This window comes from Mugil cephalus, chromosome 18 (assembly GCF_022458985.1).
Source record: "Mugil cephalus isolate CIBA_MC_2020 chromosome 18, CIBA_Mcephalus_1.1, whole genome shotgun sequence".
Classification (NCBI taxonomy): domain Eukaryota; kingdom Metazoa; phylum Chordata; class Actinopteri; order Mugiliformes; family Mugilidae; genus Mugil; species Mugil cephalus.
The window spans coordinates 19,941,057-19,967,407 of NC_061787.1; the positions used below are offsets into that span (position 1 = coordinate 19,941,057).

The 26,351-nt window shown below is 42.6% G+C and overlaps 1 protein-coding gene across 1 annotated transcript in view; it reads right to left on the reverse strand.

Annotated features, from left to right (window-relative positions):
- The window catches only part of odad2 (outer dynein arm docking complex subunit 2), a 185,183-nt gene that overhangs the window by 29,280 nt on the left and 129,552 nt on the right, over nt 1-26,351 (reverse strand). Inside the window, exons 21-30 of the mRNA XM_047568767.1 lie at nt 24,240-24,315; nt 23,192-23,281; nt 9,671-9,912; nt 9,147-9,304; nt 7,740-7,950; nt 7,431-7,537; nt 6,723-6,859; nt 4,976-5,092; nt 1,136-1,353; nt 453-584 (exon numbers count right to left, since the gene is read on the reverse strand). Coding sequence (XP_047424723.1) covers nt 453-584; nt 1,136-1,353; nt 4,976-5,092; nt 6,723-6,859; nt 7,431-7,537; nt 7,740-7,950; nt 9,147-9,304; nt 9,671-9,912; nt 23,192-23,281; nt 24,240-24,315 — 1,488 coding nt within the window. The remainder of the gene's footprint in view (nt 1-452; nt 585-1,135; nt 1,354-4,975; nt 5,093-6,722; nt 6,860-7,430; nt 7,538-7,739; nt 7,951-9,146; nt 9,305-9,670; nt 9,913-23,191; nt 23,282-24,239; nt 24,316-26,351) is intronic.

Here is a 26,351-nt window from a genome sequence, read left to right on the forward strand (position 1 = left end):
CTGTCAGAAGCAATTAACTTCATGCAATGGTCTTATCAACGTCTGAGCATCACCGACACAGCCGCTTCTTTTTTAAATGTGGCGTGGCGCAAACTGAATTGTTTGTAGTGGCATTTTCTCGAGGTCGTCTATTCTGATATCTGTAAATGGTGACACAGCTCCTCCTGTCACCAATTACAGACGACTTCACCAAACTAGTTTTGTCTTATGTTCAGTAGTCAGATTGATCATATTAGAAACAGCACCTAAAAAACAGGTCCTTTTCTGCAGTCTTGTTGAATTAGCCTGATATTTCATCATTTAATCACGTTTGTTGCACTGCTTTTAACATCATGATGATATTTACATTTTCTGTTTTTCAGATGTAATTGTACCATTTCTAATCAATCAGTTGCTCCCTCAGCACAGCTACAAAGGCTTCAGGTGGAGGAGAACTAACTCAGGACACTTACATTTTCTGGGATGATAGGCGTCCCGGTAAAGAAGATGAAGAGAATTCTGCTTTCATCTTGCTCTTGGCTCCTGGTCTCAGCTTTTTCTTCTCCTCTGCAGAGCTCTTTCTGGGTTTCCTTTCCTCTGGTTTACTATAATGATGTGAAATAAGAGTCATTATGCCGACTTCTATTTGGAAATGGTTATTTTTCTAACATAATCATTATTTAACAATTCAGGACAAGGGTTCAGTGGGCATTTTTTAGCAAGCAAGATACTTTTATCTCGAGCCAGTTTCTTCTAAAACGGGTACAGTTATCACAAGGTACAGCTGCAACAGCTCAGCCCTTGCAAGATCTATTTATCAATCAAAGACCATATGTGATAGATTTGGGATTTTTTTTCTAATACTTTTTCCCTAGTTTTGTGTCTGTAATTGGGCAGAAAGGGTTTCCACGCCATGAAGCATTTATTAACTCACATCACTGTGTAATCAGAAATATTTGCACTTGCCCTAATATTCATAAACCATAAACTTTCTAATGTGTGACTGCTGGAAGACACACTGAGCACATGTGGCAAAGGCTTGGCATCACTGTCATCTAAAGCTCATCTGCTCTACAAGAGAAATCCCTGCCACGCACAATACGTGGTAGCTTAACGATATCCCAGGACACATCTTATGACAGGAATTATCACATACCCACATGCAGACAAGAGACCAAGATTCTTCCATCTCGGACATGGCTCATATTTCTTCTCGCCGCCCGCCTTGTTCAGCGTATGCTGTTGTCTCGCCTTTTCGTGCACATTCTTTTCCTGTTCCCCGTAAGACCTCTGGGGCTGGCCTTGTTCCTCTCCATCAACCGATTCCACATGCTGAATCTCTTGTGTTGATGGAAGGTTTTGAACTGCAAAATCCTGGTGGTAAGGGGAAAAAAGGCAGAAGCATGAGGAAAAAGCCCTCTCCCAAACCGCAACAAAATGAAATAAATTTAGACACTACATTTTGATTGTGAGATGCTATGTAATCTAGTTGTAAATTTCCCTAAATGATGCTTCTTAAAACAGAACAATCATTCCACTACTCCGTTATTTCACTTTTTGAGAGGCAGCGTGTTGTATTTTCCACCCACCACGCACTGAATCATCTCTTCATTCTTGAATACATAACGTACTTTCATGTGTGACAGCTTTTTGGTAATCTCAAAGAGAGCCAGTACAGAAAAGGATCGGTGAAAAAAGAAAAACACAGAACTCAAATAAAATCTCAACAACATGCAGACCCGCGTAATGGTTCAGTCTTTATTGAGGCCTTGGAATAAAAGAACACTGTAAAATTGCTTTACACATAAGAGATCCCTCTTTGTTAATCGGCTGAACAATGATAAAAAGTTTATTGTTTCTCGACATTTACCTAAAACCTTACAGCTTGGCTCTGACTAAGTAACGCCTTTGTGTCACTGTTATTCAGGGTTTTTTTTTTTTTTTTTTAAGTTTTCAAGGTCTTTATACCAAACTTTACAACCTATACACGAATGCCAATAAGACACATATGAATGGTTTGCAGGCAGGAGAGTTTTTAATCACAGACACCTGCTTTTGGAGAAATACCTCAGACTGTCATTGGCTGTTAGGGGCTCAACGTTCTTAAAGGCAGGGAAAAAGAATTAAGATGTATTTCTAAGGGTTGTGTTCACGCACAAGCTGGAGCCAAGCATTCACAATCACTTTTCCAAAGACTTGTTTTTCATAAAACACAAAGTGACCTGCTATTGGAAACATACAAGTCAATTCACCCAACCACAGACCCACAGTCTGACTTTATTAGGCTAACCAACCTCCTTTAATTCTATTATATGTGAAATGGACAAAGTCCATGTGCTTGCGCAGAAGGGAACACTCTAAATTCCTTGACATGCCACAGTAAAAAGTCCAATTACAGGTGCCTTTCTGCGTCTTAAACCACTATAAGCCTGGAGACAAACGTTATGTTGAGCAGGACTGACGCCTGAGATCTCTCTACTCTTTATAGCAAGTGACATTCGATCATTCACACTTTTCATATTTCTTCATTTTTTTTTTTTACAAGTAAAACCTAGACCCCAATTATTTGCATGTGTTTGGAGTAGACTTGTATCTAATTACTTGATCCATACTGATGGAAAATCAGCAGGGCAGCAAATGTGAAGCCACTAGCCATAAAACATCTGTCAGTGGCAGGATTCAAGCAGTTTCTACAGACAGACTGTGACAGTGAGGCAGTCTATGTTCATTTGTCGATGAGGATAACAAAAACAAATGTTCAACCCAGTGAATTTTTTGCCTTTTCAGTGAGCATCTTGTGCATGCAAACACGCAGCATGTCCAACTTCCAACTGCAATGTAATGTCAAAACAAATCCACGACAGCGAACAGACGAGGCATGTCTGGTTCCTCCCAGCGTTGCAGCCATCGTCTCCTTTGGCTGCCTCTGCTTATTTGATTGAGGCTGTCTAATCTAATACAACTGTTAAACGAGACCCGATTCCTCGCATTGAAAACGAGCAGATATGTTTGGAGATTAGGTGTTGTTATCTTTGGCTATCGCCTTTCGGGTATCGGGTTTTCTGAATCGCAATCAGGGAGCTGAGCCGCAGCTATGCAAGACTGTGTTTCTGAGAGACACCATCGCTTCCTCAAATTAAAACTTGAATGGACCATGTCCACAAGAAGGACTGCAATTACTTAATAATACGGACGATGCGTATTGCGCCAGTTGATTGCTGTCGTCAGCAATCAATCAAATACATGCATTTTAACCCCGTCACATGAAGAGGATTAGCTCAACTAGAAGTAGAGAGAAAATACTCAGCAGTGAGATTCATGCTAAAAGTTACAGGACGCTGCACGCTGCACATATCAAAGGAGTTAAAGAATCCACAAAAAAAAGACCTTGATGTGATTTGTGCTTCCACAAACTGGTTCACAGAAAATTTTACGGCAGCTGTCCATCATTTTTAGACGCTTCAGAGTAAAGGAATCACACGTCACACAACACCCATAAAACATAAAAGCCTCAATGTCTTTTTTCTTTAAACGGTTTAGCCTGGCACTACTCACTGGTTTATTGAAGTCTTCACTAACCCTATCACGGCACCTTCAGATCTATCACCTAGAGCAGAAGTCAAAATGACTTACTGCAATTTCTAGTTTATGCTGAGCCTATTCGACTTAGTGTACGAATATTTCACAGGCTAAGGGTGTCCAAAATCACTCAGCCATGAATTTCTTTTACAAAAACGACTTGCCATTGTGCAACAGTTAGTTAAGATTATTAATATTTTGGATCTACAATGTTTGTAAAGTTCCACATTTTTTTTTTTGTTATCTAAAAAGTAATTAGCATGAATTGTGATCTAGCGAAAGAACATAATTAACAGTACACTGCATGCACACTCCTTCTTTCTCTTGTGGCAGTTGTATTTTTTGAGGGCACAGTGAAGCGTGCATTTCATACTTTGACAGGCCTATAAAATGGAGGAGAGTAAATATAGTGTAGTACATTATGGTATCATAAATAAGGAATGTGCCTACAGCAACACGAGGAGAACTTTAAGGGTAATGTTGCTGAGGATGCAGTGACTATTGCAGGTATTTTTTTTATACACCGACTTGACAGAAATAAGATTTGGACCTCAGAATAACATTAGATGAAAGGAGATCAATACAGTTTATTATAATTATTTTGAGGGAAACATAAATGCCTGCACTACAATTTCAGTAGGTGGATTAGCTGCGCTAAGAGAGATGTCAGGAGGGCACGAAAGTCATTGGAATTCCTTTTCTAAAGATTATGACTGCCTGCGAGACAAGTTATTAAATCATTAGTTTGGACAAATGCGGTGAAGAGAAACTTAAATCCATTAAGTCTCTCTGCTAATAGGCCTTATAGAAAACACAGTAGCTTTACATAGATTGCTTATTTTTCTTTATCTCTTTCATTGAACAGGACATCCATATGAGGCAGGAAGTAAGCAGTAACCGCTCTTTCAGGAATCCCATGAGCTTGTGATGATGCCACATTTTCCAGCAAACATCGGCATGAGTAAGAAAAAAAAAAGGTCATATTTTCAAATGATTAACAGATTTGTGAGAGCAGATGGGATCTATTATTGAGGCGATTTGTTATGTCGTCAAATTACTAAAGCAGGAAATAGCACTACTGAATAAATCACGCCTGTTCCAGTGTCTGGAAATGAGCATATGTGTGTCTGTGTGTGTAAGGGGGAGGCAGGGGGAGGGTGGGGCGTCGGGGGAAGGCGGGATGGGGCTGTTTTGATGTTGGAACAAGGAGGAGGTCGATTCAGAAATTTTTCAACAGAGTGACAACCAGACACTAGCTCACCAGCGTGGAACAGCACAGACACTGATTACACAATTCTTACTCTGTTTACGAATATGAGTCACACAGCATCAAGGATCAAATCAAGATTTAGAGAGAAGGACCTTGTTCATGGAACAAAAAGCTATTTCAACACCCACATCTTTGTCGTCGCTGTACCTGTTTGTTTATATTCTCAGCAAAATACGGAGATGTGGCCTTCAGAAGTGTTACCAGGTCTTCGTACACATCACTTGTTCGCTCGTAGCCACTCTCCGCCCCCTCCTGTTTTATGCCCTGTGAGAGCAAAGTGAAAAACAGCTTCATTAATTCAAAAAACCACAATTATAATGTGGCCCACATGTCAGCTGGAATAGCTGAGGTTAGAAAGCTCAGAGTATCTCCAGGCCGCCTCAGAGAGGAGGCGTAAGACCATGTAAACCGCTAAATTAGGTTTAAGACACTACTGCTCTTTGAGGTTTCATTTGCATCAATGTCACACGTTTTGGTTTCAGGTTGTGCTGTTTTCACCTTGCTCGAACCATTCCCAGGTGAAGAAACAGAGACAGGAAACCGAGGGAATGTCAGCAAAGTCACTGAAAGAGTGAAAGGTGGTGCAGCATGCAAAATCCTCCCTTAGGAATGATTGCGAACACATTTCAAATAGTTCAAGTATTCAGAAGCTCTCTATGCAATAACAGTGTTAGGGGCACTTAAAAGCTTAAAATATGATTTATAATATATCACATTTCAATTTGTGTAATTGTGCCGAGTGAATTAAATGTTGAATTTGTTGCGTGGACAAAGTTAAAAATGTATTTAGTTTTACTCACAATTGAAAGATTAATTATCTCAAGTGAATGACTGTATTTTCAATTGTTAAAAGACAACTGGACTATAGCAAACTGCTCTGAAATAATACACATTAAGTGTCGTAAGATGTTAAGATGCAGTACAGCAGTATGCTGCGCGGTTTATCATCGGGTGTGGTTACCTCATATACTGTCGTACATTGTTTAAATATGCTGACCCTTCCAGCTGGAACAATGTAGAGAGGGACTTAAAAACGTGAGAAGCAATCACTTGTGGTGTCACTTTTAAAAAAGGTCTGGAAAATATATGTCAGTATATGGTCAGTGCATTTGTTTCGTCCCTGGTTTTGAAAGCTTTGGAATATGTTTTTGCATCTTGGCCGCAAATTGTCTACTCTTTTGTCGAGCGTGACATGCACTCACTTGCCAGTTCAGTTGGTGCACAAGTGAAAACAAATGCATTGTAATGTAACAGACTTGTACTAAAATGTTGCTTCACGAAGGTCATGGTAATGACTGAAAGAGCTGTTCGTTCAACTGCATTTTTCTTTTGGAGGCTGTGAATTGTAAAGTTATTGAGTTGTTTTTTGTGTCATACCAACACATGTTTCTATTATTTTGACAATCCCCTTTCAGTCAGTGTGCAAGGCTAAAAAACAAAACACTTCTGTGTTTAATTCAATCCGTTCTAACAACACCGCAAACTACTTCCTCCAAAACAATCATACAGTTGAATTATTACATTTCTGATGCTGTTTCAACATGAACTCAACATTATGAACTAGAAAGTTAGTCCATGTCCTTGCCTATTATGTTATTTGATTTATTACCGTTTATGCTTTCTTCCTGGTTAAATAAAGGAAAATAAATTTAACATAAATAGCAGCTGTAAACTATTTGCTCTGGTCAATTCTGGCTCTAAAACTCGAGATTTGGGTTCAAGAGGCAGAATTGTTTAGAAGTCAAATCATTCAATCATTGCACCTTAACTGACTGATCCATCAGAACGTGTTTGCTATAACTGGCTGTACTCTTTTCACACTGTAAATGGAAACAGTATTTGATCGACTGCTGCAGCTAATGTCCTCTGGAGTGCTTCATCTTCCTAGACTTACCCCATTAAGAAAAACTCCAGCAGTGCTGCAGGTGATGTAGAGGGTCTCAGCATCACAGAGCTCAATCACAAGGTAACAAATCTCACCAAGCACCTGTCTCCACGGAGGGCTGCGACAGCCATTAGAGAATTTAAAATCTAAAGAAATTAAAGCAAGGAAAGCAACTTTAAACCCACAGAAATTTTAACAAAATGAAGTGCAACGTGATATCTCACCACAAAATTGTAAACAGTGACGGATAAAACAGAAATCATTATGTCTGGTCTGCTGAAGAGGACAATATACCACTCCAAGAAGACCACGTTTGAGACATAAGGCCAGGGCTGAGCCGTAGTTTCACTAGCAATATAAATCATCCACTAAAAAAACTGAGCCACATAGTGACACCATCATATTTTAACTCGCTTTGGAGAGTAATTTTATAGAAGGTGACAATTCAACCAGAGAAAAAGGGGGACATAGACTGCATTCATCACTCGGTGTATGCATGGTGTTGAATGCTTTGTTAGGGTATGATAAATACATTGCAGTGAAGCAAAAAGCATGTGCAGACTAATGACTTGCTCAACTGGAATCCAAAAGATATAATGACTTCCATATCTTTTGCGGTGGAAGAACACAGACTTTTATGCTTTGGAAATATCCAGAATTAGTGTTAATAGCAAGTGCGTTCCTTGAAACCTACTGAAATGTGGAGATAATTCAAACCTGATGTGTATCGAAGCGACTTCAACACCCTCTTTTCCCCTCCACTGCAGGACCGTTTCAGCCTTTCCACTTCATTCATCACTGTGGTGGGGTCGAGCCTGACTTGTCTGTAGTGGGGATGGAGACAAACAAAAAACAAACACACAGTCTAATTTGTCCATGGCTCCTTTTCTAGACACGCTGCCAGTCAGATTAAAACACAATTCGCAGGGAATCTGGTTGAATCTATGTGAAAGAAGAAACCACAGAAGACGGATGGGTAATCTAACAGAATGTGAGGAGAGAAGAAGATAAAAGAGAAGCACCCACTCTGATACATGTTTGAGAAGCTTGCTGAGCATCTGTTTATCCATGTTTTGGAGCAAGAGCAACAGCTTGACCTTGACCTCTGAGTCCTTGGATGAGTCTTCCTCTTTCACTTTTTCCACCAGACTCAGTACATCTGCGTCTTGGGCGTATTCTTTCTCCAAGACAGTGGCAAAGCTCCTACCAAGAATCTTAACCAAGACGTCTCGATTTTCTGAAACAATAGAACAGGTTAGCTTAAAGGGGAAATGAAATGTACATGTACTGGTCCTTGTGCTGCAAACTATATCCGAAATAACACCTGTTGTTAAGAAGATTTAAGAAGTTTGTTTTTTATCATTTCCACCTGGCTTGCCAGCTAGGGAGTAGCCATTTTGAAGTGACTTAATCACCTTGAGTCCAGTATAAATCCTTTTGGTTTTGCTTTTGCTTTTGAATGGATATGGTGTGGAAATCGACCAGTGGTACCACTAAGGGTGGAAGAAATAGTGAAAGCGTGGTTTGGGGAGAAAAGCGGGTTGGCAACACTACCTGTGACAGTGTGGCTAATGTACACTGATGTCACTGTTTCAGAGTCTATCTGATGAACCATTTAATCCACGGTCTGTCCTGTATCATCACGGTGCATACTTTTGACATTATATGCCGGGAGGGAGACATGTTGGAGGTGGCAGGAAAAAGTGTCTGAGCAGAAACACTACAATGCCCCGTTTGAAGAAAATAAATAGAGCTAGCTGTAACCACACGTTAAAATGCGATATAAAACAAGTACAAGCTACGTGTATCTGACTAAAAGGATCTATCTTCCGCTATTTATCTTTCACCACCCGGTTTTCTCAAGCTCTCTTTCACTGTCTACCGCTATGGAGTCATCAACCCCATGACATCACGGGCCACAGTACAGCAAGATGGCGGCGCCCATGCTAAAAAACATACAACAGTCACCACATTATATCCTTATATGCCAACATTTGTCAATAGTGTTAATTACTCTTCATAACAGTGGAACTCATCTGTAAAATGTGGTTTACCTAATTGAATGCTTCATTTCCCCTTTAAGTGAAAAAACCTCAGAACAAATCCAATTCATTGGGTTATTGCATGTACTGTGATAATTTACACAAAACAAGCCAACATTCCCTCTATGTAACAAATCCACTGGCAATCGGAAATAAGTATTACCATATTTATCTTGCATGTATCTGTCAGACAATTATATATTACCTTATGTCTTTTTGGCAGAGGCCCTAAAGTGAAAACATGTCTGTAAAGAATTACCAATGACAGCATAATTGGATGGTTGTAGACAGTAACAAGGAAGACAAACAAATTAAGTCTGCGGGTTATGGAGGTATGCTGGTGGCTAGACTGTTTAGAATGCAAATGGGATTCAAATCTCATCATGCTTACCTTCTAGACAAGCCCGAACTTCCTCAAACTTCTTATCATTTGCCAGATGAACTAGTTCATAGAGCTTACTGAAGTTGCGTACATGAACAGTTGGAGGAAAGAGCTGCAACAGTGGATGTCCTTCACTATCTTTTTCATTGGACTGGACAGCTGAGTCACTGTGGTGGAAATAAAACACATAAAAATCTTCAATTCCAACATTGTTCTTGTCATTCGTTTAATATTGCACCACAAAATGCCAGAACACCTAAGGGAGATCAGGGCCTGTATCTTTGTTTTTGTACTTTGCCATGTCCCAGCAATGAGACACAAAGAAAACTGAGCACTGAGCAGAAATTCTGATGAAATAAAATGGAATGTTCTCAGTCTTACTGAAGCTGAAAAACAAATTAATTATAGCCTTACTGCATTGAGCATAGCCAAGGTAGAATACATTTGGACACCATGGTGACAGCATATCCTGCACAGACACGTAATACTGAAATCACTGGCCAGCCAGCTGCCTGCCTCATGATTAGACCGACCTGACGTCATAGTCTGTTTTGAAATCAGATGCCACTAGAGTGGTACTCCACCGGAGTGGCTCCTCAAACACATGCTCAGCCTCCTGTGGGTGTTGGGAACCGAACTGCTCCACAAAGCACAGGATTTCTTTCAACAAGGACTCATTCATCGGGGTGAACTCCAGTTTGCCAGTACCGGAGCTGGACGTGGTCCATTGGGCTGCCCTGGTCAGTGAAATCCCCATCACAAATCCTGGAATATTCTGAAACAAAGTTACAACAACAGTATGCTAAACAGAATGTGGTTTTCAAGGGTTCAGCCTAAATCAATTTACTCCCAATTCATTTTTTTATCCACTCATGGCTTTTGCTTTAAATAAAAAGGCTGTGCAAGATGTTGGTTTGATATATGAAATTATTATCTGAATTTTACTGATCCAAGTGAGCACACTCGGAGTAGTGGGCAGCCATGCAAGGCCCATGCTCTAAATACAAATAAAGTTAATGTTTGCACTGCTGTTAATAGCTAAGCAAATCAGAGCAGCGCAGAGACACATAAATCGGTGTGTGTATGGTACAATAAAAGTTTCCCAACTAAACCCAAAATAACATAAGAATAGGATAAGTTTTGAGCGTTGCTGTGGCTCTGTCATCAGTGTTGTGTAAAGGACCGAGCTACACAAACACAGGTGAGATTTGAGAATGGCAGCCTATGCTTTTCTGTTATTTTAACCCAACGCTACCAAATCATAGCAACGTTACTATCACTGCTGCCGTGAAGGTGCAGTCTTTATTGGTGGAGCATGTGGAGTCCAGGCTTTCTGCATGCAACTGTTTTAACGGAGTAACGTTAACGTTATGCTATTGTGTCCTTGCGTAATTAATTTGTTTGTTGTTTGTCTTCTTTTAATTCTGCAGTTAAGTTACAGAAGAAGAAAGAATGACATGCCCAAAAGCTGAGACGTGTAACTTAGCTGTTGAATTGCTTGTGTAAAACAAGGACACCAACCAGAGAAACATAGATACTTCTAGGTATTAACGTTATGAACGCAACAAGAATAACAACAGATGCTAGTTTAGATGCTCCGTTTCTGTCAGCAAAGCCGTTAAAGTCGTGAGTTGACGTTAACGGAACTGCAACCCCGTTGTAATGTAAAAACAGAAGAAAGAAGTCTGTTTCTTACACTATCTGTTCCGTTAATACATATATTTACAAACTTACCGAATATTTCAACTTGCTTTACAAAACTTTGACCGGTAGTTCGTCCTAAATGGTGTCCATGGAAACCGTGTCAAACGTTTCCCTCCCCCTCCGCTTTTTGTTGCTATGATACAACCAAACACAACGGAAAGCGAATTAGGTCAAAAATCACCAAACCCACACTTTCCTCACTGCCAAGATCCCTGTGTCCAAAGCTCTGCCACTGCTATTGTGTTCATTGTTTATTTTTATAACATCGGGGAAATAAAAATATGGAGATCTTTTCTTTTTCTTTCTTTTTTTAAAAGTACTCTATGAATGCATCGAGAGCAATTGCATTCTACCTGTGCGTAACTCAACTCTGGCCCCCAGTGTTGTGACTGGCGTGGTCAGAAGCTTTAAAATGTCAAGTCAAATGTTGTCACAATCGTAAAACGTCGCTGTATGCTTTCCTTTTCGAGTGTCCACATGACCGCATATTTGAGAGCCTATTTCCTCTCTCACTACTGGTTTGGCACTGTCCTGCAGACAAACACTGGCTAGTGAAAACATTCTATTTGGGTGGATACTCTCTGTTTAGACACGGAAAATAGGTTCACTGAGTTTGAAGTCAATGTTGTGCCAACCAATGCACGGACAAAGTTGCATATTTAAATGGTAATAAAGACTTAATTTTTTTTTATTATTATTATTTTATTTTGCATGTGTAACTTGACAATACCTCTGTTCTGTCTATCACATGTGAAAGTAGCTCAGGGTTTATGCAACAGTAAATATAAAGTGGATGAGAACAGCTTCTATACTTGTTGGCATACTGTATAGTGAACACAATTTGCAAGTCTGACAAAGTCTTTCTACTGCATGCACGGAAACGGACATGTTTTCATTCAAACTCATTAACCGTCATCAGTCTTAAAGATCTCAATTTAGTTGCACATTTGGCAATAAACAGTTACTGCAGTTATGCTGCAGGTTTTAAAGTTTGTCACCTTGCAGTATTGTCTGTCTGACCTTACTGGTCAGTTCAATGCTCTGCCTGCTGTAAATGCAAGCACTTTCATTTAACTTTATCCATCCATCCATGATATCCTGAGGTGGACGTCAGTGTAATTGGAACTACTTTATTAGACTGACGTATGACCCTGGTGAAGTTGTTCCTTTTACTACAAGTGTTGCTGGTGTATTGACCTCCCTACAGTTTCTTTTCCTTCCTCCATGCTCCCTGCAGCAGGTGGATGCTCTTTGACTCCAAAACCTTTTGGGTAAGATAGACTGATCCCTCGTGTAAATCAATCACCGAGGATCCCCCTGGGGGAGGAGAAGCAGTAGCTCATCTCCAGCATCAAGAGAGATCACTCTGGAGGTTGTTGTTGTTAGAAGAGAGGATTTATGTGTCTTCCTCCCCCTCCAGGTATTTTATTTGGAACAAGGGGGAACCAGTCTAAATTAAGAAGCGTCGAGAATGTGCCACGGGGGCTGGCTAAAGTCAGCGCAGCTCAGACACACCAGTGAGTGAACCCTGACGTAAAGCATGTGCGCGTGTCTGACTTTGCTTGTCTGTGAGAAGAGGAAAAAAAGAAGAAGTGAAGATGGATGGAAGACCAAAAGAAAATAAGGAAGTAAAAGCAGGATGAACGAGGGTCTTAATGCATCTAACCCAGGGCTTCATTAGCCAGCCTAATTGCTGTTCGTTAAAGGGGATTAAATGAAACAGTCTCCCCGGCCTGGGCCTTTTACAAAGTAAAACAAATATGCTCGGTGCTCAGAAGCACCTGCTCGCTCTTAGATGTTCTTTGTAATGCAGCATAATAAACACACATGCAGACTGCGATCCGTCACTGACTGAGCTGCATGGAAACACGCTAGTGACACCACACAGAAAGGCACCGCTGCCCCGGCCCTCGTTACACATGGGCATCATGATTGCATCCGTTTCACGGCGTGTCCAGCCTCCACAACCCTCCATTAACACTCACATGGAACATATACAAAAGATGTGCGTGACTAACGAGAGCGATGAGGAGGCGGCGGAGGAGGAGGAGGAGGAGGTGCGCAGACTACCGTTTCTGGTTCCTGTTCCTGGTTGGGATAGAATTTTTCTTGTTTTTTGTGTTTTTTTTTCAGGCATGGGTTCACGTCCTCCTCCAAAGAGCTCAGATGTTTATACAGGCTCTGTGTCAAATCCAGTTCAGCGACTCTCATTGCTGCGCGGTTGCAGGGAGCAGGAAAAGAAAAGGGGTGACACTGGCCATTGTAATGAGCACCTGCGAGATGTGTCCCACTAATCCACGCGAGTTTCTGAAATAGAAATCAGCTCAAGGGACGCTAACAAGACGCCCCGACCACATCCCCTACTTGTAAAAATCTCCACAGTCCTGCCTGTCCATTCCCATAATCCCCAGCGTTTTTTAGGCAAGGAGAACAAGGGGCAAGTGCTTTTAAATGGGATTCGGCACGGGTGAGTTCAGATTGACAAGAGGCTTGAAGGCCTGCCGTATAACTTTCTTCCAAGGAACACTTTACGGCGCACATGTGGTGCTCTGTGGAGCAGCCTCGCCGCAGGTCACTGCTAATAAGGTTATCTCGTTTTTAATCTGACAGACAACAATGAGAGCATTTGGTGGTTTTATGAAATCGCTTGAATTATTGGCTGTTTCAACAGGCACCAGTACAAGAGAGGAAAAGTGCATTAGGTCCTTTTACATGTTGAAAAGCAGCAAAGACAGAAGCGGTAAAGAAAGCTGAACAGTATTACTCCTCAAACACACGCAAAGGCCGTGATGTTACAAAGCATCAAAACCAGGAAATGCAGCTGTGACTAAAACCGGACAGCACGTTACTAATCACTACATTACAATTAATCCGTTCTAAATGAGTCTGTGCAAACAAAACCCGATACTGCTGAGAATATTTTTTCACAGCAATATCACTGCATAAACCTGCAATTGTGGCTTTCAAATACTGTGTACAGTATGTATTTCAAGTGGCGATCACTTGGTGCCAATGCTTTCTTTGGAGTGGACGGACTCTTGTCAAATATAGAAGTAATGCAAGATTTATGGCCGCGGGGCTCCCGGGGAAAACCAGCGACAAAGTCGACATAAACGCGACTTAGAACACATTTTGTTTATTTTGGTTGCAATTCTCCAAGGCGACACTTGGCTCCTCTTGCGAAATCATCGAGGCACTTTACAAGAGCTTTTATGTATTTCCAGAGGAGCCGAATGAGCCCATGAAGCCACAAAGCATATCTTTGAGAAAATCACATCACCATAAACTTGAGTATTCTCAGCCCCTCGGAGCGGCTGATGTGCACGCTGTGCTTTCTCTGTATCCGCAGGTTGTCATTTAGTGTAAAAATAGTTTAAACAAATATGAGGCCGTCTTAACAATGCACATGTAATGAGCATATTCAAGCCTTTGCAAGTTTTGCACGTCGCTTTTCAGAATTTCCTGCGCGTTTTGAATGAAAACCGAATTTGCCCGTCAGTTTCTCGCTCACCTGGCCTTTATGGTTTATTTAAGTATGAGTCTAGCAGCCTGGTGACCTCATTTGATTTGCAACGTGTTAACATATCCACTGCAGCGCACTTGACCCTTCTTCTTTTTGACTCATGTTGAGCTCTTTCTAATGGGATTTTTCCATCAACTGGCCAAATATGAACTATTTCTGCGTCTTCGTGCACAGAGTGGAGCAGAGTAGAAGAGTCAGATGCAGAATGGATTAAGGTAAGAGAAGAAAAACTATATAAGATATACATAAAAGTTTTAAGTAATGAACAAACTAAAAACTTCACATACTAATGACTACAGTCGGTTAAGAAACAATCAAAGTTGGACCACAAGATAAGACAAAACATAATGGTGAAATCTTGAGCGTGTATTTTGGGAACAGGACTGGGACATCACAGGGTCCCTTTATCCTCTTTGCCTGTGTCCTGGTGACCATTATACGCCGGCCCTGGAGTGCAGCCAACGATCTCCCTGCCTCACCTTTCCACCTTCAGCTAAACCAGGAGTCAAAATGGCGCCCCCAAAAACCAAACAAGAAGGTTCATGTGAGGATAAGTGGGTCCCACCCTGACCTGTTTGTAAGATGAGTGATACCCTTCAGCCGCCAAAGTCCCTTCTGCTGGACTGATGCCACCTCTCCCCACTTTTCCTGCCTCGTCCCGCAGATAGCAGCTGCTTCTGCTCTTTCGAGAGGCCGGGCACGTTTAAATAAAAACACACGTCTTCCCTCTCCTCCTCCTCCTCCTCCTCCTCCCTTCACCTCCTCGCTCCCGTGTCTCCACCGCTTCGTCTCTTACAGTGTAATTACTGTTTTGGAAGTGCGGTCTGAGAGGCTGTCCACGCTTGGCAACGCCTCACTCGCTAATGCCCGGAGAGCTCTAATACAGTTTGACTTTTGCTTCGTAACCTCTCCAGGGAAGACACCGGGGGCCCTTTGTTCTCCCCCTCTCCCTGTGTCAGGACGGAGGGAGATTTGAGAGAGGGCAAGAAAAGAGGTAATGAATGGGAAGGGGAGAGAGAGTGGAGATGGGTAGGCCTGTTTTTTTTTTTTTGTTTTTTTTTTGGAAAGGACTGAGATGAGGGTCAATGTTGAGTGGACGATTGAAATAGAAAAGACAAAGAGGACAACTTGTTAAGTGTTTGGTGAGAGGGGAGTGAGAGCTGGTGCCCCGTCCTCCTCCTCCCCTCATCATCAGAGGAGGTGCTGCCTGAGACCTTTATGTTGGTGCAGCTCCAGCACCGGCGCCGCCAGTCCAATCAGAAATAGCAAGAGGAAGAGAAAGAGAGAGGAATATTGCTTCTCGGAAATAATGAGACATCTTTGTGAAAAGCATGAAAAAAAAAAGCCTTTCCCTGCGAACAGACAAATATAATTTAGGGAGGACTTCGCCTGGAGACAACTCTGTTGTTCATCACATCATTTATTCTGAGTACAGAACAGTACACCTCTGCCATTCCCCTTATAGCTTCAGTTATGCTTTTGTTAACCTGAAGCTGGCCAACTGAAATAAATTCAAACATTCTGAACCCCAAACACGACGTAATATTTACTTTCGCCCGGGCCAATCAAAGTGTAATCTGTCCCTTTTCACAGTTCTTCAATACACTTATTTTTGGGCGTCTGAAAAGATTCAATTACGTTCCCTTCGCAAGACAAGTATTCGGTAGGGTCAGACGGTTTCTGAAAGATGGGACTGGAAAGTGGAGCCAATAAGTAAGTGGCTTAAAGTGTAAAACCGCGGATGGTCGCCAAGTCTGAGCCTCCAATAGACGTCTGTATAAAAATCGTCCAATTCTCTCTTAAAATATTGAGTCAATATTTTTCCACCGCAAACCATTATGACACTATTAACTAGATTCACATCTACTCCTTGGTTTGCTAATGGTCCTATTGAAAAATAATTCCAGAGTTAAGTTGTTATGAGGGGTTTGCCTGGTTTGATTGACATGTCTGGTCTGGAATGATTAACAAGACATCCACGGGCTCTCAGCCACCTCTAGATCCTCCCCAGCAACTTCCTCTTGTCCATTTATAATCAATAACCCATAATGATAAAGTGAAAAATCAGAAATCTCTTATACTTCCTACCAGGCCTTTATCAGACTGGATGCATTATGGTGCCCAAGTAACAGAATATAAGCAGAATAAAACAGCCTCGTCATGAAACCCCCATCGTCATGGTTGTATAACTTGGTTCACCTCTTTGAATTTGCCTGCTTTCGTCCTTCCCTTAGTTCTGAGCTCTGAGTCTTTCTGTTCCTGCTCACGAGACACACCTCACGGCTGGACGCTATCAGGTATCAACGTGTGGTGAAGACTACCTGCTGCTCAGCAAAACGCATGAACTGTGGCCAGAAAATTCAATTTGTGACTTATGCGATTAGAGAATATTTTTCTGGTCGTTACCAGATACAATTCATGTAAAGCCAGAGGCAAGGGGGTGATTAGCTTAGCATGAGAACTGGAAGCGGCTAAAGGGCTTTATCAAAGTAAACAATGTGTATGCTAAAACTTTAAAATGTGAAACCAAGATGTTCAGTGAGTTGGCTTTACTAGACAGGTAGACTACACTCCACCTAGCTGCTCCAAGACAATAAATAGCTACAGCACGTAAAACCACAACCAAAAAGCAGTGTTTCTACGGTTCTGTTTGTGTACAGATTGAACAAATGAGATAAAATATTTTCTCTGGTAAGCTTTAAAGATATGCATCGGCATATTTTTCTTAACTTTTGACAAATCTAACTGTTGGCCCATTTGTGCAGTATTCATGTTAAGCTAAGAAAAGCACCACCCAGGTCCAGCTCCCAGGTCTTTACATTTACAACTTATTTATCCAGAGTAGGTGACTTTTGTCTTGTTTCAGGAAAGATCCATTGGTCCAGAGAGTTTTTCACGTTTAAGACAATACGAAAGCCCGCCAAAATAATTTGTTTTTATTGCTGCTCAGAGTCCACAGTGAATGTTTTCGGTTTGGGAGGTGCAGTGGAACTGGGCTAAAGCTAAACTGACAAGGTTGACCCTCAGCTGGCCTTATCCTTAAGTGCCTCAGTCAGCCTCACACTGTGCACTAACACGCAGCCACAGCAGGAGCACAGGTATGCGGTGAGATCAGTGTCGGCCCGGCTGCAGAGTGGCCTCCGGAGTCGTCATACGTGACATGATGGACACCAACAGCTGACCCACGAGGCTGCTGCTATGGACAGATAACTGCAGGGTTAACCCTACATCTAAAATAGAGTGTTTGTTTTATTTCCACGGAGCCAACCAGGTTCCTGCACAGGAAGTGTGTTTTACAAGGAAACTGCGTTTACTGGGAAACGGTAAAACTCATTCAGCTCTAAAATAGCCACGGCCCTGCAGCGTAATTAATCAAATATACAGCAAAGCAAGATGGCTGGCGTGAGGCACTTATTTAGTTTGAGCTCCAGCCAGTGATTTGAAGATGAAGACAGATTTAAAGATCACAATATTTACTCAATTCATTTGTGTATTTTTACTAAGGTGTCATAGTCTTATACATAGTCTTATAAGCTATAGCACCATTAAAACCCTTGTATAACTTCTTGGCAACGGTCGCAAGGAATTATTCATCAGGCGGGTATATGACGCTAACAGGCACAGCTCAGGCCATTGCTATCACTTGCCTTTTGCTCCCAAACAGAAGCATTTCCAGTCTTAAGAGACAAAGAAAGAGCTCTAAGGGAATTTCCCACTAAAGTTTGAAGTTTAAGACCTTTGGAAAGAGACAACACAGTTCTGTAGACGTTTTTTTTTAAAAAGGCGGTCAAAGTGGTGTTCCAGTGCTAACAGCGTAGTCTAATCACAAAGCTCTGAGGACTAATCAGTCTGTCTGCAGCCTGCGCGTGAGTCCTGCTGCACAGACCGAAGGGCAGGGGGTGGGAGGGAGTTCGGTTCGGCCTCGTGGCAGGACCCTTTCTGGAGGGAGATCCCTATGCAGAGCCAGACGTTGGAACGTGGGCATTTCCTCCTTTCACATGGCTTCAGTTAAAAGGGGAGCGCTCCATTCTCTCAACCTCTGGCTGGCTGCAAACCAGCCCCTGCAGAGCATCACTCATTACGGCCCGTTGTCTGCAGCCAAGATCTCGACCTGCTCCCCGAAGCCACCGCAACAACCTCTCCCCGCCATCAACACCTGCTAACGCATGACACACAGGCTCCGAGGGCTGGGAAGAACTCCCCTCTGCTTTCCTGCCTTCGTCTAACAAGGCCCCAAAAGCTTCTCGTTCTTTTCCTGACACCTTCGCACGCCGCACGGGGCTTTTCATCCGCGGTTCAGTTTTTGGACTTCCCGCTGCATTTCCTCAAAAACACCTCAGAGCTCCGAGAGTCGTCACACTAGAGTGTGAAACTATCCGTTATTATTTGGCAAAGGTGATTGGCCTCTTTATGGTTTGTTTGTCTAGAAGGCCCCGCCACGCCGTTTCTTTCTTGTGAGTCACGACTGCTCCGGCAGTTTGACGTGTTGTGTAGGAGCAGACATTTTTACAGATCTGTCCTCCGTCCACCAGCTCTGGCATGCACAGAACCTAGTAGCCCAGTCTCCTGTCTGCTCAACACATAATATACCGACAACCTCTCTGGACCTATGGCTCTTTATTGGAAATTACATCACCTCGTAAAGGGACATGACCCATTACAAAATCACACTGCTTCTTGTTATTATTCCTTCACAAAGAAGAAAGCTTCTCACCCTACTTTCATTCTGTCCTCTTTTGAATTTTCACAGGCCTGATTTTGTTTGTTTTTTATCACGTGAGCTCCTGTCATACCTCCCCGGTGGGGAGGCAAGCCATCAAGGCAGGACACGCACTTGATTAGAAACACACACTAGCCCGTAGCGAGTGTGTGCAGCCACCTGGTTCTCTTCCTCATACCTAACCATCCAAAAGAAGGATGACAACGTGTCAAAACATGGTGTAGGCCCAGGGGCTGAGCCTCGGCTTTCAGGTTCTGGGAACAAGCTAAGAGACACATCAGTGATTGTCATGAGCCCCTTTTCAGCCCCACACCGTTTTGACGCAGTTGCCAAGAGCTCCTAACATATCACCATGTTTCCCAGAACACGGCAATAACAAGGTGAAGCCTGCATGTCCGCTACAAGGTCTTTGTGTGCGGCGAGAACCTGCGCTGCTGAAAAGATATACATTCTATCGACCTCAAGGGCATCATGGGAAGGCTTGTTACATTCATGAACACGGATCGCTGAGCCTACCTCTGTTTTCTTAAATGCAGATTCATAATGTGGTGATGTGTAGCCTTGTGGAGCTACGGTATATAAAAATCAAACTTATGTCTGCATAGCTCCGATGGGAATCTAACATTTTGCTCTTCTTAGCTCACTTATGTCCTCAAAACTGTCAAGACCAAATATGTACTTCATGTTATATTTGGCAGTGGAGCTTAAAGTCTGTACACCTGCGCCAAAGACAAAATATAAGACACAGAATATTTGAATAAAAAAAGATAACAGACTTCCATCAGTACTGTCTTAAGTGTAATGCAGATGATTTTAAAGTCATATAGATGTCACTCAAGATAAAAGGGCTAGGTGGAAGTCTGGTGATGTAGGGATTAATGGCAGAGCTAGCTAACTAGCTACCAAGCTAGTCCGCTGCCTGCCAGTATAGGTTAGCAGGTAGCTATTTACAATCAGAGCCATATATTACAGAGAGTCTGGCCAACTAGGGAATGGACCATCTGAGCTATCTGCTGATTGGTTCTCAGCTGGTCACATGTTTCATGGACGTCATGTTTTCTACATCTAACCAACATTCACCCTTATGCTAGCTAGTTATCTAGACGTCTAGAAGTCTTGAAAAAATAGCAGATACCTTCATATATACTGTGAAACCCACCTGTGCATCTAATTTATGTTGATGTAGAGCAAATTTAATTGGCACATAACTTCTTTGTTACTATGAAGTTATTATGGCTAGCCTGCTAATGTTATAATGATAATACTAATGATACTAAATAACAGTAAGACTAATTTTTTTTGAGTAATTTCAAACTTTTAACAGTGGATGAACACAGACTAAGGAGAAGGTAAACACAGCTCTGTGACTGATGACGGAACTACAATGCATTTCATAGCCTCATTTAAGAGATTTAAAGTAAGTATACGCTAGGATATTTAAGTGAGGGCCGTTTACATATTGATAGACGTTGGCAATAACATTTATAGGCCCGTTAATGGTGAAAATAAGCGATTTATTTCAACTCAGCACATCCGCCCCATAGGGTTACACTGTACAATCTTCCCTGCGATGTATCTAACATGGCGGCCATGATTTGAGTTGGCCAGACTCTCTCATATATATGGCTTTGGTCACAATCATACAGTAGCTACACAGTCAAAGCTGGGTAACTTGCTCATTTTTCTAAGAGCGAGTAAACTAACTGGTTAGTGAGAAGGTGCTTATGAGAATTCCCAGTTGGCCTGAAGTGGTAGCAGTGCGTACAGTTACAGCACTTGAAGCACTTGGTTTTGCCTTCATATTTAGGAATATTCTCAATGACCAGTCATTCTTCCAGATACACAAACTGTCCTCGCTGATGTCTCTTGAGTCCCTTCCAGTTTCCGAGGTCTGTCAGCTCCTCCGAGGCATCGAGAAATGAGCTTCTCAGGTATCGAGGAGGTCCCGAGCTCCGTCCCTGTGGTGTAGCTGGTGCCACTTGGAGGTAACTCTAGCGGATTCAGTATTAATGACCAATGACCAATGGCCTCCTTGTAATGCACTTAGCCTCATTACACAGGGTAAGCATGGCTACTGCTGCCGGGCTCTCGTACCCCAGCTGGACGTGTCGCTGCATTCCTTTTGGGTGGCGTATGGTTGGAGGATGGAGGAACACTGTTTTGCTACTTACATTTGCATGTGTTGGGTTTTACAAATTTGCACAAACTTGTTCAAATGGCAACGCTGCTGGAAACCTGTCAGGATAATACAGAGTATTAAAAGAATGCTCCATTGTAATGGAAACGGTCACATTCGGAGAGCGGGCGATATATCTTTCGCCTGCGCTGACGAGGTGAAATCGTGGCAGCGCTGAGACCACTTTGTAGCGCACACAGAGGAAGATCCTGACCTCCCCTCTAAATTTAAGGATGACAGTTCAGAACGGGTGTGATTAAAAACGGCTTGAATGGAGGCCAACAGGGCTCGGGGGAGGGCTGCGGCAACAGTTTAAGAAAATACAGGTGGACAGCTCTGAACTCTCCCAACGTCGCCGGTGCCTTTGTGCAACCTCGGACCCTGCTTTTGCTCCACATGTGTCAGAGGCATTCTTGAGCTGTGAGGACCCTCCATGTGAACTTTTAGCCCCCTTTAGTCTCATTTTCAAACACACACACACACAGAGTTGGGTTAACATGCACAGCCCCAGCGGGTAGTGTATACATTCACCACCCCGTGTTAATTGACCAGCAGCGCTATACAGCTATTAGACTGAGCATGTTGTCATGATTTCCACACATTCTCATCAGGGTGAAAAAGGCGTCTTTAGACCAGGGGCGTACGAAGGGCATGGCCTGTTCACTTCACACCCCACCCTCCGGTTCTTAAAATCCTGTAATTGGGAAATACAGCTCAAGGTAATGTGCCGCAAAGGCCTCTGCCTTCAGACATGAGGTAATGCTGAGGCTAATTAGGCCGAGGAGACAGGATGAAGCAGAAGCTCCTGGCCTGAAGCTCCATTAGTCTAGAATATAGTCTCCCTATGGTCAAGGGCATTTACTCTGGGATGAGGAAAACAGAGCAGCATCGCAGGCCATGGTAAAGCCAATGGTGAGTGACTGAGGCACCACATGAAAGACTGGGCAAAGGAACGATGGAGAAAGAGAAGCAGGAGACTCAGGAGGACTCAAGAAAGAGATGAAAACTCTCAGCAGGAGTCCCCTTCCCTCCTACGCACGCTCCATTCTTATGACTCTCACCATGTACAATTTGTCACGATACAAAGGCAGGACTTATCACACTGAGCCCCGTGTAGGATATTGGCTCTGACGCTGTAATTTTGAAGGCAGTAAATCAGCGCACATCGTAACGCGAGACGGGGACATTTCACTTTAATGGTTTCCGAAATGCGTCAGTGAGGGGGGGACATCGCGGGGACCCCTACAACATGTCACCAGGACGGGATGGGATTTCTGACTTTTCCACAGCTTTTTTTTTTTTCCTCCTGCTCCCACTTCTTGACTGGCTCCGACTCCTCATCCTCTTAACAATGGGTTTGGTTAATACACGGAATAATGGACATGAAAATAAATACATCAAACGGAAAGAGAGGGTCTCATGGAACCTTCGTGCGGCGCAGCCAGGGCAACGTTAATCTCCGGGATCTGAGATAAAAGCAAAAACGTTTACTCACTATAAATCCTCAGATTCCTGTTAAACTATTATAGTGAACGGAGAATAGACGGCAAGCTGGTCGTTCATGTCTGAGCTGGGCCTTTGCTCACATGGCAGCTCACTCCTCAAGGGAAACTTATCTTAAATCAGTCAAAGGCTGCAGACGGACTTTAATAGAACTATATGAGGATTTATTATAGTGTCTCGCTCTTTGCTACTACTTATTATAGGGTACTGCCATTTACCGTTCGGTTTCTTCATCACATACACAGACCCATATGTACAGTATTTTTCAGTATTACATCATCACTCAACTAAAGTACCTTGGCATATGTGACCAGTTCCTTTCTCTTCTTTATCCATGTCAGGGGAAACCTAATCTGTGAACACATGTTTCTGTCCTCCTCAGCTGGGAGCCAGCGAAGCGCAGCATCCGGGGCTGATGCAACACTCACCATCACGCTGACATTGGCGTGGGCTCCTTGAGGTGCCGGCTGACGGCACGTCAAGATGCCGCGAGGCAAAAGCGGAATGTCCGTCACTACCTTTGATGACACGGCATCAAGGGCTCATCGTTTGTTAAAGGAAAAAAAGGAAGTGTCTCGGGAGTCTTGGGTGAGTCACTCCCTGCCTAGGGCATTGGGAGGGTGAACAAAATATAGCCTGACACCTTTAGTCAAATACAAACATGGGAAAAAAAATAGAGCGGATGAGAAAGTAGGTGAATAAAGACTTGAGGGACCTTTAGCGACTGGATTCTCTTCAGAAGGTCTAGAGCCGTGGTCTGTCTCTGGGAAGTAGGAGTCATGGGACAATTATAAATACTAAAGGTGACAGTAAATGTAGTCAGAACCATAGGTCACAGAGAAAAGAGTTGGTTACCTTTTTGTGAACCTGCAGCTCTTCATCTACCAGCTCACTGTGGCTGATCCTTCTTGTTCCATCACTCCATGCAATACGCCACACTTAAGTGGCATCATAAACTGTGAAAAACAACCGAAACGTCCGGTTTCCACGACGCATGACCTGGACAAAAATCTGAGAAACAAGAAATCTTTGTTGGTTCCCTCAAGTCTGCGACAAGGACACCTTTACCCATGTGATTATCTTTCAAAGGGTCTAGAGTCGTCATCCACATCTAGTGTTACAATGTGAAAGGAAACAGGGTTGATTAACACTCACTTAGAGCCTCGGTACTGTCTGCAGTTGTCACTTAACAAGGGTTCCTTCAACCGGTGAAGTACCCAGGACGTCTCCGAGTGGCATTTGTCTTGTGTTAAGCATGGATCACTGGGGAAAACCTTCATTCACTCACTCAACACCATATTCTTGTACATAAATCAAGCAGCCATTGAGTTTCCTGCTTCACTCTGTTATCTAAAGTCAGAAAGAAAGAGCGATAGAAAGATGTGAGAACAGACCAAGACGTCGGATAACTGCTTCCCCACTTTGGCCTGACAGAGTGCCATTACCTCTCTCTGACCTTCTCCACCCCCACCTTACCGCGTCCTTATCCGCCTTGGATGTAACCCCCACTCCCCCTCCCTCCTCAAAGTGCTTCATGTGCTCAAAGTGAGCACTGTGGAAAGAGCGGAAACGTGAAGCCGAGGCGACCCGATCTGGGCGGCTGGTGGGATTTCTTTGGAACACCATCAAGCGGGAGGCCTGCCGAACCCTCCGGTGGATTCACGACTGGAGGCCCTCCCCTTTAACCAACCCCCACTGACTCCACCCGTTCACAGAACCACTGTTTTCAAAGGTCCGGTGACATCTGAGTTAGCAATTTGGCACGCAGCCGTAGCAGGGGTTTAATTGGGCTGCGCTGCTCTGGTGGTTTCAGCAGTCACTGGATTCTGGCCCTTTACTTCAGTCTTGACTCAACAGATCTCCAGTCTCCTTTTCGGTCTCTCTTTGGAGCTTAAACTGACCCTGAACGTGTTTTTTTTTTGTTTTGTTTTTTACCCCCACAATGCAGAGCAGTGGATAGAAAAGCATGATAATTTGCACATAACACACTGGCTTTTAGAAATCCGTTTAATATGTGCACTGAATGATGGCTGAAGATTCTGTGTTGACGGCAAATAATGTGTAATGAATGATAATTTAAGGAGAGAACATCTAGAAAGCAAAATAATAACATAGACTTCATTTATTGATGGTGATTGCACTGCAGGGAGAATCTGCTACAGAAATCTAATTCAGCTGGAATGGCTCACAAGTGAGAAAAGCAGCCAGTGATTGACGTTTACTGCTCTCCAGCGCTGCCATTTACAAGACAAAATGTGTTAGCAAAAGACGTTGATGGAATATTTTTCTCTAAATTGCACAGAATCCGATGCGAATGGCACTCAAGGGCGCAAATCCCTCAAACACTGGAATACGTCTCTCATTCCTTTCCACCTTACACATCACCACTCGCCGGCCTGTAAAACACGTGACCTCATTTAACACGTAACACGCTGAACACGTTTAGTTGGGTTTTCTTTAATATAAAATGCGGCATCAAGAATAAATTCATACAACCTGCTTCACAAACATCATTTACAGCGAGGAAATTAAAAATATTTTCTGGAAACTGTACAAATCTGATTCTGATCAATAAAAGAAGATATGACATGTAAAACATATGAAAACTGGACTTAATCTTAGACTGAAACTAATAAAAAAATAGCTGCAAAGTAAAAGGTGTAAAGGGTGTTACTGTCCCTTTAACTTGTATGCATTAACTTATATCACTGAATAGCAACACTCATATTAATGTTTTTTGTAAATATAAATGGACAGAAATCATGTAAATCTCACAGTAAGTGGAAAATGGAAATAGAATTTGGATACAACCTGAGCTGAGACGTTCAGCAGCGTACAAGAGAATCCTTACACTCTGATGGCCGTAGGTCAAAGTTTAAAAAGGCATAAGATGAGTTTAGACCTCTTGGTTAGACTGTTGCATAGAGACTCTTAGGTCTCAATCTTAAAGTGGGAACCTTGAAGATTTCCGTCTTTATCCTGGGACAACAGTAGATACTGGTGGTAACAGCATATATTAGTTTTATCAAATTCAATACTATAGGTCATAAAAATAAGAATTCAGGTTACAATTCACCTTCTTCATTATTCTTTGAATAACTGATCAGATTTTATTTAGCCTGTGAACAGTAGAACACAGAAAAAAGAGTTTGTTACCGCTCTGTAGCCTGCAGCTCTTCATCTAACAGCTCACTGTGATCGCTCCTTCTTGCTCCATTACTTGCTGCACTGTTATAAAATGACTGAAAGCTAGCAGTAACTTCTTATCACACACATTCCATTTACCTTCTTCATCTCGTCTTTTGCAAGTTAAATTCTTTCAGTGCGGAGCTGCGGCAGAAGGAAATATGCACATCAGCAGCAATCACTAAACACATCTGTCATTAAGCATTCAGCATTCTTGGACAAATATCTTTCTGTAGAGATACACTACCAGTAAAAACCTGGACACAAGTTCTCACTGAATTGAGTGAGAAGGTGTGTCCAAACTCTTGACTGGTGTTGTACATTAGATCCAGTTCATAATCATGTAAATATAGATAATATTGCAATACTTTAATGAGCTCTACGTTCTCTAAATGAAAATCT